The sequence below is a fragment of the Dryobates pubescens genome, chromosome 4 (assembly GCF_014839835.1).
Source record: "Dryobates pubescens isolate bDryPub1 chromosome 4, bDryPub1.pri, whole genome shotgun sequence".
NCBI lineage: Eukaryota > Metazoa > Chordata > Aves > Piciformes > Picidae > Dryobates > Dryobates pubescens.
The window spans coordinates 11,481,830-11,493,510 of record NC_071615.1 but is presented as its reverse complement, the minus strand read 5'-3'; the positions used below and the strand labels follow the sequence as shown (position 1 = coordinate 11,493,510).

The 11,681-nt window shown below is 53.4% G+C and overlaps 1 protein-coding gene across 7 annotated transcripts in view; it reads right to left on the bottom strand.

The window, feature by feature from the left end:
• Positions 1-677: 677 nt before the first annotated feature.
• The window catches only part of TNRC6A (trinucleotide repeat containing adaptor 6A), an 81,404-nt gene continuing 70,400 nt past the window's right edge, over positions 678-11,681 (bottom strand). For 4 of the 7 annotated variants that reach the window (XM_054180562.1, XM_054180559.1, XM_054180561.1 and 1 more), the window contains 12 exons: positions 11,081-11,209; positions 10,895-10,969; positions 10,438-10,648; positions 9,658-9,690; positions 7,025-7,156; positions 5,231-5,389; positions 4,221-4,361; positions 3,215-3,322; positions 2,791-3,012; positions 2,040-2,110; positions 1,769-1,908; positions 678-1,078 (listed from right to left, as the gene is read on the bottom strand). In XM_054180562.1, coding sequence (XP_054036537.1) covers positions 703-1,078; positions 1,769-1,908; positions 2,040-2,110; positions 2,791-3,012; positions 3,215-3,322; positions 4,221-4,361; positions 5,231-5,389; positions 7,025-7,156; positions 9,658-9,690; positions 10,438-10,648; positions 10,895-10,969; positions 11,081-11,209 — 1,797 coding nt within the window. In that variant the 3' untranslated portion in view covers positions 678-702. The remainder of the gene's footprint in view (positions 1,079-1,768; positions 1,909-2,039; positions 2,111-2,790; positions 3,013-3,214; positions 3,323-4,220; positions 4,362-5,230; positions 5,390-7,024; positions 7,157-9,657; positions 9,691-10,437; positions 10,649-10,894; positions 10,970-11,080; positions 11,210-11,681) is intronic. The other 3 variants (XM_054180563.1, XM_054180564.1, XM_054180558.1) reach the window with 2 other exon arrangements.

Sequence of the window (11,681 nt, the reverse complement as noted above, 5' to 3'; positions counted from 1 at the left end):
GTAGGCAATACAGCAAGGCAATAGTAGAGAGCACAAAACTGCCTGTAGTTAAGGGACATCCTTGAGTAAACATTTACACGTGAACTGCTGCCTCCCCCCCGAGTGCCAACTGGGACAGAGAGGACATCATTCAGTGCAAAGGTACAAAGCTCAGAAAACTCCGACGTCAGCCAAACCCAAATGAAAACGACACCACCACCCCCCCTGAAAGGAAACTGAAAGCCCCAAACCCCAAACCAAAACAAAAGAGAAACTCAAAAAAAGAAAACTACAATGGAATCCAACACAAGAAGGAAAAGAAAAGGAAACCAAACCAAAACACCACCCCAAAAAGAACAAACCCCAAAAGACTCAAACCCATGATGAACAGCCACAAATGAGCTCATTCCAAGCGTTGTCATACGGATAGCACTATCTGGAAGTGTAAATATAGATCATTTCTTGTCTTTCTTTTCACATTATACTATTGGCCTGCATGATTCAAGTATTCAAACTGATATGTTTTGGGCTAAAACAAAGTGGAAAATGTGCAGAAAGTAACTGTTTCCACAGGTGACCCCCCCTGGCTGTAGGTGAGAAGTCCAAATTAGTGCTGCTTTGTTACATCTTGAGGTCACAGTTTCTCAGCTGGAAAAAAAAACCCAAAGGGAGGTCGGGGGGGAGGGGGTGGAGGGGATGGGGAGAGGAGAAGGGGGAAGGTTTTTACATGGACTCTCCACCTCCACCTAGGTGGTCAACAGAAAGGAAAGCGTTGATGGGGGACGGGCTGCTGATTCCCCGGGTGTCACTGCTGCTCGGGGTGCCCCACAGGCTCGTGGAATAGTTGGGGCTCCCCCAAAGTGAAGTGCCATGAAGGTCTCCACTGCTAGTTCCCGACAGCCCAGCACCATTCCAGTGATTTAGATCATTACGGTTTGAGAACGAGTGGGAACCGTCCATGGATCCGAGTCGGCTCTGGCTGGACCCCAGAGACTGCCAGCCAGGAGACGGAGTCAGGGACTGGCCTTGTGCAAAGAAGCGGCTGATCTCCTCTTCACTGGCAAACTCAGCTAGGATGGTAGTGTTCCCTAAAACACACCTGCAGGGGATGAGAGCCACTTCAGACACTGGCAGCGCCCCTGCCCTCCCCTCCAGGCCGGCAGGCGCCGCAGACCCCTGCCGCAAGCCCCGTGGAGAGGATCACCGAACTCCCAGACTGGATGCTCAGAGGCCTCCTCCAGCCCAGACCTTCAACCCAACACCACCATGGCCACTAAACCATGCCCCCAAGTGCTATGGCCACAGGTTTCTTGAACACCTCCAGGGATGGGGACTCCACCACCTCGCTGGGCAGCCTGTTCCAGTCCCTGACCATTCTTGCAGTGAAGAAATTCTTCCTCGTGTCCAACCTAACCCTCCCCTGGCACAATTGCAGGCCACTTCCCCTCCTTCTATCACCTCAGACTAGGGAGAAGAGACCAACCCCCACCTCGCTGCAGCCTCCCTTCAGGGAGTAGTACAGAGCAATGAGGTCCTCCCTCAGCCTCCTTTACTCCAGAATGCACACTCCCAGATGCCTCAACTGCTCCTCCCCAGCCCTGTTCTCCAGACCCTGCCCCAGCTTCACTGCCCTTCCCTGGACCTGCCCCAGCCCCTCCTGGAGTGAGGGGCCCAAACCTGAACACAAAGGATGTGGCACCTGGAATCCCTGGCAGCCCTGGGCAGCACTTCAGACCCCACCAAACACTTGTCTGTAACATTCAGGGTGGAGACAGAAGAAAGCACTCACATGTGCAGAGATTTTTGTGCCTTCACTACCTCTTCTTTTGAACTGTAACGGACCAAAGCATTCCCATGCGGGAGGTTAAGGTGGAATGTTATTAGTGGGCCGTGCTGCATGCACAGAGTACGCAGGGTTGAGCCATCAATCTGAGGAGGAAACCAAGGCAGGACATGAGGACAGCTCCTGCAAAGCCCCAGCTCCAGCACAGGGCAGCTGCTGGGCTCCCAGAGCCCTCTGCCAGCCTGCCTCGTGCCCACCCACCACCCTGCAGCCTTACCTGAGGTGTAAGGTTTTTCAGAACAAGCCAATTTGTTATTCTCCCTGAGCTGCTCTCACCCCAGCTTGAACCTGAGTGAGGGAAAAGGAAGGGGTCAATGCCCTGCCACCCTGCACACTGGGTGTAAGAGCATGAGAAGCTGCATGGCAGCCAACAGCAACACTGACAGCAAAGGAAACCCCAGGTGGGGCCAGGCCTCTGCAGACCCAGAGCCATCGCAAGGCTGCTTGGGGATGCTGTAGGACTCCATGCTTGGATCCCCTCTGTTCATTTACCTTCTGAAGTGTTTTGATGAGGGAAATACAGCCAGAGGTAGCTACACTGGTCAGATAACAAAGCCAAAATACAAAGAGACTTGTTCTGACTCTTCTGCAAGCTCAGGACAGGTCTGGAGCCTGCCTGAGCTGAGCTCCGCTGAGGGAGCTCATTCTGGTGTGAGCTGCTCTGAACAGGGAACGGTGTTCAGACCTCAGCCCCTAACACATGGAGGCATGGCTCATACTAAAGACAGAGCAGCCCGGAGTGTCACCTGTGCTGCCACTGCACACACACCTGTCCCTTCCCTCTCCCACCCAGGAGGACATCTGCTGCAGTGCAGTGCAGGATGTAGAGAGCAGCCTTTGCTTTTGGCAAGCCCAGCGCTGGCTCCAGATGCCAGCTGACAGTGACAGATCGTCTAACCAAACCTGTGGGACACTCCCCAGCTTGCCAACAAGCCCATAGGCTGTCCACAGACAGGCAGACATCTTACCAGGGGTGTATCTGGCATCAGAATTCCCCCATCCTCCACCCAAACGAAGGGAATTATCCCAAGTGGACAACGGTGGCTTCTGGCCTGTTAGCCCTGGAGGGGGCCGGGACGGAGCAGTGATGCTTTTAGGTGGCAAAGGGACCTTCCACAGCTCATGAGCCAGAGAGGTGTTAGTGACTGATCCAGGAGACCATGTTGATTTGGAATCACTGTTTCTGGCTACTGAAAGACAAAGAGAGACAACCACCATCAGTGTGCTGCTGGAACTGGCACCTGGCTACAAATGAAAGCTGCTAAATCAGAGTGAACTCAGGGCAGCCCCTTTGACACCAGGGAAGGGACAGCAGAGACCTCAGAGTGCATTTAACGCTCCCCTGAAGCAGGGGAAGAGACACCAGCTCTGAGCAACGGCAGCAGACCTCACCTGAAGTGCTTTGTGCTGTACTGCTGAGGGAAACATTGTAGTTGGAGGCACGAATGGATGACCAGGCACTAGTTGAAGGCAGCGTGGTGTTCAAAGATGAGGATGACCCTGGGACACAGACAGCAGTCACTCACAGCACAAATGCAGGAGAATTCAAAGGCATCCATCCCAGACTGGTTTGGATGAGAAAGGACCTTTGAAGGTCACCTAATCCAAACCCTCTGCAGTCAGCAGAGACAGCCCCAGCTACAGCAGGCTGCTCAGAGCCCTGAAAAGCCTCATCTGGAATAGCTCCAGGGATGGGGCATCTCCCACCTCTCTGGGCAACCTGGGCCAGTGTCTCACCACCCTCACTGTAAAAAAAAATTCTCCCTTCTTTCCAGTCTCAATCTCCCTCTTCTAGTTCAAACCATCCTCTCTTGTCCTGTCACATCAGGCCTTGCTCAAAAGTCTGTCCCCAGCTTTCTGCTCAGCCCCTTTCAGCACTGAAAGGCCACCAGGTTGTCTCCTGGAGCCTTCTCTTCTCCAGGCTGAACAACCCCAACTCACAGCCTGGCCTCACAGCAGAGAGCTTCCAGCCCTCCCAGCATTGCTGTGGCCTCCTCTGGCCCTGCTCCCACAGGTCCCTGTTTCCTGTGCTGAGGACTCTGGAGCTGGCCCCAGCACAGCAGGTGGGGTCTCAGCAGAGCACAGCAGAGGGGCAGAATCCCTGCTGTCGAAGACACTGTTGAGAAGCACAGCCAGGAGCAGGCAGCCCCCTAGAGTGGCTGCAAGCAGAGGCAGCTCCATCTGCTGCAGTGGCTGCCAGGCTCTGCCTGTCCCTGCACACGATGACATCAGGCTGCATCCCTGCCGTCGCTGCGGTGCTGCGTCGAGCGAGCCAGGGCTGAGCTCCGCGGCAGCCAATCCGCGACGCAGAGAGATGTTTGGGCAAGGAGACGAGTGGGAGGCAAACCCATCTCCAAGTAAACACAGCACTAACTGGAGAAGGCAGCACCCCACATACCACTGTTCCTGTCCCTGAGGTGGTCAACTTCCCGCACAGTATTAATTGAGAGATTGTTTATGACACTGCCAGGAGTGACGTAAGGGTCAGTTTCAGGGTCGATGTTTGGATAACCTTTCCATGGCTCACCAGGACGGAACTCTAGGAACAGATTCAGAGAAGCAGCTCATTTTGCTTGTTTTCATGAACAGGAAACAGCTGTCTAAGCAACACATCTCCTAAAGCCTGAAGATCCCAGCCCTCTGCAGCACTGTTAACACTCTGGCTTCTTTACCCACTTCCCTCCTAGTTTCTCTGGTCCCATCTTACCAGGACAAAAACCTCTCTCACTTCTCACTACTGCTATCAGCTTCCACAGAGTCATAGAGAGCAGAAGAGAGCAGACAAGGTTGGAAGAGACCTTCAAGATCATCAATTCCAACCTATCATCCAACACCATCTAATCAACTAAACCATGGCACCAAGCACCCCATCCAGTCTCTTCCTAAGCACCTCCAGTGATGGTGACTCCACCACAAGGGAGGGGAAGAAGGCTGAAAGGGACCCCTGGAAGTAACATTGAGTCCAGCCCCACTGCCAAGGCAGAGTCACCTAAAGAAGGTCACATAGGAACACATCCAGGTGGGGTTGGAATGTCTCCAGAGAAGGAGACTCCATCACCTCTCTGGGAAGCCTGTTCCAGGGCTCCATCACCCTTAAACTACAGAAGTTCCTCCTCATTTTTAGATGGAACTTCTGATGTTCCACTTTGCACCCCCTGCCCCTTGTCCTCTCACTGGGCACCACTGAACAAAAAGCCTGGTCCCATCCTCCTGACACCCACCCTTGAAGCACTGATGAGCTCTCTGCCTCAAGCTGCTCTTCTCCAGCCTAAAAAGCCCCAGTTCTCTCAGCCTCCCCTCATTGCTGCCCTGCTCTAACCCTCCCTTCTTGCTTCTCTGCAGGCCATTTCCAGGTCCCTCCCCACGCGGCGCCCAGGCAGCCGGAGGGCAGAGCTGGGTGTCACCCACCTGGTGGCCAATTAACACTGCTAGAGCCATTAGGCGATTTGGCACGGGGCCAGCCATCCCCAATCGATCCAGGAGGACTGGCTGGTGAGTTACTGCTGTTCATGAAGTCATAGGGGACAAACGGAGACTCTTCCAGCCTGAAACCGCTTGAAATAGCACCTGGGGAAACGAAACAACAGCCAGGAGCATCAGGTGTTTCACACAGGCAAGCCTCTTGCAGCTACAGGAACCCAGGCCCAGCCAGAGCAGCAGAGAATCACAGCATGGTGGGGGATGGAAGGGACCTATGGAGATCAAATCCAACACCCTCCCCGCCCCCCCGAGCAGGACCACCCAGGAACACATCCAGATGGGTTTTGAAAGTCTCCAAAGGAGACTCCACAGCCCCTCTGGCCAGCCTGCTCCTGGGCTCCAGAGTCTTCACACCAAAGAATTGTCTCCTGCTGGTCAGGTGGAACCTCCTGGGTTCCAGTTTGTGCCCACTGCCCCTTGTCCTGTTGCCAGGCACAGCAGAGAAGAGCCTGGCCCCATCCCCTCGACTCCATTAATACCATCCAGAAAACACAGCCTGCAGCTGGAGTGCCACCACCACCTCCAACCTCTGCTCATCTGTGCCACCAGGTGAAGCTCAGAAGTGCAGTAGCAGGACATCTCCACTAGATGCTCAAGGCACAAGCCAAGAGTAAACCAGCTGGCAAAGCTAAAAATACCCAAACCATCTGAAGAGTGGACAGAAACAGGAGCCCAGAGACACTCTGGGACTATCTTTAGACACAGAACCTTTGTGCTACAGACTCAGATTTTAACTGGATGAGATTTCAAGCAACTGAAACAGCTGAAATGTCATCTGAGTCCTGACTGCTGCCAGGAAACATGGAGCACTCAAACCTACCTCCTCTCCAATGAAGCACAGCAGTGCTACTGCTCTGGGCCCTCTCCCCATGTTCCCAATTCAACTCCTCACATTCACGACCAAAACCTGCAACTAAGGCTAGCAGGCAGGACCAGAACACATGGACACAGAGATAACTCCCCTTAGACCACCAGAAACCAGCAGGGTGGGGGGAAAGCAAGCTAGGAAATGCAAAGCTCTTGGTTTACACATGTATGAAGCATTCCAAACCAGACTAAGGTGAAAGAAGGGGCAGCAGCCACCCTTCAAGACAGCAATTGTCTCTCACAGTTCTCTTACATCTCTTCATCAGATCACTGCTGTAAGCTTCAAGCCAGCTTTGGGCTGCTGCAGGAGACAAGCAGCAAGCTTGTCACAGACAAGACAACAACCCCAGCTACAACTACAGACCTGGAGGACAGCAAACCTGTGTTCTACACAAAGGGTGAACACCTGATGTGTCATCACACAATGGTTGGCTTGGAAGAGACCTTTAAATCACTGAGTCAAACACTTACTCCAGCACTGGCCAGGTCACTACTGAACTGTGGCCCTCAGCACCACATCTCCATGGCTTTGAAACTCCTCCAGGGATGGGGACTCCACCACTGCCCTGGGCAGCCTGGGCCAGGCCTTGAAACTGCTCAAGGGAAAGAAATTGCTCCTCATGTCCAACTTAAATCTCCCCTGGGGCACCCTGAGGCCATTTCCTCTTGTCCCATCACTTGTTCCTTGGGAGAAGAGCCTGACCCCCACCTGGCTATGGCCTTCTTTCAGGGGGGTGCAGAGAGCCAGGTCTCCCCTCAGCCCCCTTTTCTGCAGTCTGAACAACCCCAATACCCTCAGCAGTATCCCAATCTGCTGTGCAGTGTCCAATCCTCTTGAGGACAGCTTGAGCTTACCATGTTTGCTGGAGTTTTGCTCTAACGAGGTGTTCACAGAGATGCTGTCCACTGTAGTCCATTTCCTCAGTCTAGACTGTGGCTCTTTAATACTGCTCATGTCCAGGTTTACATTCAAGTTTGAGTTCATTCCTGGAAAGAGACACAGCTTCACAAACACAGACCCCCAGCACTGCCACCGCTGCTGTCCTCCCAAACAGCGCAGAGCAGATTGCTGGGGTGGCCTCATGCATCCAAGCCTGCTCTGGAGAAAGGTTCTAGCACTAAACACAGTCAGCTTGCTACAGAGAGCTGCTAAGCTAAGCAATGCAAAGCACTCAGAGCTCTCAGATGATGTCTTCACACAAAGGTGTCAGAGGAAGAAGCCATTGAGGAGGTTGAAGGACATGCCAGCAGCTGAAGATGTGCCAGCAGCACAGCTGAGCCCATCTGTGCAAAGCAGGGGCTCTGGCCTTGGAGCTGTGCTCACCTACAGCAGACACTTTCCTCAGCAGGAGGATGTCTGTACCCAACCCTGGTCACTATCTACAGACACCACCTCAGTCCTGCTCCTCCAGCTGCTGGACCACACCAGCACAGCTGCAGCAGCCCGTGGTGTGAACTGCACAAGCCACGCTGCTGCTCCTCCTCTGCTCAGCCTGCTCACCCTGGAGAAAAGCCTCACTAAGAGGAAACCAACCCAACTTGCCCTGGCCTTTCTAAGCTGTTGTACTCCAGCAAGTTTATCTGCCAGAGAATCTACATGATGCCAACCCAAGTACCTGTGAGGATCAGCTACTCTGCCCTTGGCACAACGTGCCCACACGTTGGACTTCGGCACACCTGCTCTCCTCCCAGGTCTGTAAGAGCCCTTCATTCACAACAGAGCTGGTTACATTCCCAGCCCTCCAGATCCACTTACTCCATTTCTGACACCAAACCACTCCAAGATTTCAATGTAGGGCCAGGGCCACCCAGGGGACTTCTCAGATCTACCAGGAACACCTTTAGCAGCACTGCAAATGAGTGCTGAGCTGTGCTCCTGAGTCCACAGCTGCAGCAGCTGCCATAAAGGCACCAGCAAAGGTTGATGCCAGGAAAGCAGCCCCTGGAGAAGCCTCAGAGGAAGTGCCCAGGGATAGGACAGCTGAGCTTTGAGAAATACAACAACTACCAAGAGCTGCCACAGGAAACAGGGTAAGTCAGCCCAGTGCAGCTTCTGACACCTCTCTCTTTGGCACTCTGTTGCTGTCACAGCCATCACCTGAGCACAACAGCAACCTTGCCTCTGAAGAAGCCTGCACAGGTCAGAGATCTGAAGCAAAGTGAGGAAGATGACAAGCTAGTGGATGGGCACAGCCAGCTGACCAGGTTAATGCTAGCCCCCTGGCAGGCACAGGCCTCTGTCCAGGGCTCCACATTTGAAGCCTGTGGACTGGGGGCTGAACATCAGTCCCTGGGCAGAATCTGTCATTGAAAGCCCTCCCAGGAGGGATGTTTCACAGCCAGCTGTGGAAGGTTTTCCCCTGCTCACTGTTTGGTGGAAGAAGGCTGTTATTATGATGAGAAACACTGAACTCTATACAGGAGTTAGGGATGTGGCTGCAGGACTGGCTGGCTGGCGGCCTCCACCCACCCCCAATCTCTGCTTCTGAGGAACACACACCCACAGACTCTCCACAGGCTCAGCTCCCCAGCACGTCAACAGGACCTCCTGCCTCTGTTGCTAGGTCTCCTGGCACTACTGTTAGAATGTGGACAGAACAACATAGCTCTGAGACCTTGCAGAAGACAACTGGGGAAGTTCAGCTCCTCCTCACTCCTAGGCTACTACACTCTGCACTTGGAGGATGCTACCAACACTCCTCTGGACTCTGTGTTTCACTCAAGGGTGAAGAAGCTCCAGAAATCTCCTGTTTCTACCCTTAAGCTCTTATCTGTGGTCTGAGTGTGGCTCCACTTCCTCAGATCACTACAGCACTACTCCAGAGGGATCCCGAAGAAGCCTGAGGCACACTGCAGCAGGTTCCTGAGGGACCTCAAAGCAACCCTACACAAACTGCAGGTTCCTGAAACGTGGCAATGATTAAGGTGAGAAAGCAGCTACTGAACAGTGGTACACAACAGTGCAACTGCAGAAATGCAACACATGGGAACCCAGGGTGGGCAGGCTGCAAGTGCTCATCAGGAAGTTTGGTGACAAATATCCCTTCCTTCAGTCCTAACACAGAGTCTCCAACAGCCAAACAAACTCCAGTTTTCTGCCTTGCCCTCTGAATGAAAGCAGGAGCTAGATCTTGATGCCAGTCAGCAGCAGCAGCAAATGTTAAGCAGCAGCCTGCAGGGAAGTGGCCAGAAGCAGAATTGCACGGTGCCACACACAGTACAGCAGCAGGGCCTGCAGCCACCCACTGGCTCCACAGCATCCTCCCTAAGCAGGGGGAAGGCAGCAGCAGCCTGTGTTAAAGAAACCTTCCTACAAAGGGTAATGAGAGTGCAAAGGGAGTCAGCCCAGCAGAAAGGATCAGATCAATGTAGGAGAAAAGCAAACCAAAGAGGAGTAGAATAAGGAACAGGAGGCAAATGGTGCATGGCTGTACTAAGTACAGGACAGCATTAAAAAGGGACCTAAAGTAAGGAGAAAATATACAAGCCTGGAATTTCTGAAGTAGATATTGGACAGAAGCCTGGAAAGGTAGGGAGAAAGAGAGAGGAGATGTTTGTGTTCAGAAATGTGCAGACTTTTGGCCTGAATGAGAGAAGCAACCTTTCAAAAGGCAGAGCTAAAAGCTTCCTCTCCTGGACACCACCAGAGGGGAAATGCAGGGTCTGTTCTGCCTGTGTGACTGGAGAGTCACTGACAAGGATCTGACAGTCTAATGAAATGAGGCCACAGCACTGCACTCTGCTTCTAAAAGTCCTTCAGCTCTAGGAAATACAAACTGCAGAAGGACTTTGGATCACCCTTGGGACCCAGAGGACAAAAAGGAAACAGAAGGATTCATAGAATCACAGACTGCTTGGGGTTAGGAAGGATCTCAAATGACCATCTAAGCTCCAGCCCCTTGCCATGGGCAGGGACACCTCCCACCAGCCCAGGTTGCTCAAGGCCTCATCCAACCTGGCCTTGAACACCTCCAGGGAAGGGAGCATCCATGACCTCCCTGGGCAACCTGTCCCAGTGTCTCCCCAGCCTCACTCTCAAGAATTTCTTCCTGATCTCCACTCTCAACCTCCCCTCCTCAACAGTGAAAGAAGCCCTTGTGAAAAACATTCTTTGGTCAACAAAGGTAACCAGGTCACCCCACAAGGAACCACCACTGCCACCAACCCCCCAGGTGCTAAACAGGACTCTCCAGCTGCGTGTTTCCCAGAGACAGGCCCCAGGGAGAGCAAGGCTGTGCCACAGCAGGCTGTGAGGACGGAGAACCTACCTATAGGGAAGCTGCTGAACGCATTGATTGGCGAAGAGCCTTTCTGCAGCTCAGGAGTAGCGTGGGGCAGGACATTCTCAAGGAAGGATTTCATGGAGGGCTGATGGAGTGACTGCTGTTGGGAGGGTGGAGTCTGCTGCTTCATTAACAGGTTTGGATCAAGCTGACGGGACTGTTGCATCATCTGTTGCTGCATACTAAGAGATCGACCCTTGGAAAAGAGAAGAGAGCAGTCCCACCATCAACAGGCACCAAAAGCAGCCTCTCCACCTCTCCAGAAGGTCACAAAACACAGCTCTGGGCTCCGTGCACTTCTGCACAGCACAGGGCCAGCCTCAGGCTGAGTCACCCCTTCAAAGGCGGTCAACCCCCCCAGCCGCCCCGGGACCCTTTTAACACAACGGGTGAACAGAAATGCAGCCCAGGAGGAGGTGAATGAAGAGAGGTGGTTCCTTACCTGCTGCTCCTGCTGCTGACGACCACCAGAAGGCATGCTTCGACTCTGGGCTTTTTGCTGCTGAGCCAACAACCGCTAGGAGACAGTGTGTGGGGGTGGGTGTTGGAGGAACAGCTACGGCTGCCGCAAGTCTCTACTCAAGACTTTCAAACCCAGCAGAGGGCGAGGAGGCTTTTGTTAGCTTACCTGTAACTGGGAGATCTGAGAAAGCTGGTTTAACTGGGACAGTTGATTCAACATGGCTACCTGTTGTGGGCCAAAAAGTGGGCTCAGGCCACCGTTGTTTGGTGCATACTTCAGTAATGAAACTGGAACCTGCAAAACGGGGCCAGAGGAGGAGTGACCAACAGCAACCTGCAGCTAGTCCTCACAGAATGGAGGGGGGGTTGGAAGGGACTGCTGGAGGTCATCCAGCCCAACCCCCCCCCCACCAACCTGCCAAAGCAGGGTCACCTTGAGAAGGTCACACAGAAACACATCCAGGTGGGTCTGGAATGCCTCCAGAGAGGGGGACTCCACCACCGCCTCTCTGGGCAGCCCGCCCCAGGGCTCCATCACCCTTAAACTGAAGAAGTTCCTCCTCATGTTTAGATGGAACTTCTGATGTTCAAATGTTCATACTAGATGTGGGGTGCTTGAACATCTGGTCAACAGCTGCCCAGTTTCTGAAATCCTCACCACACCAAGCATGGCTTCAAAGACTTAAACAACCACCAGCACCACCAAAGCAAGCCCCACTCCCTGAGGCAGTATTCTGGTGGCTCACACACAGAAGGTCTGCTGGACT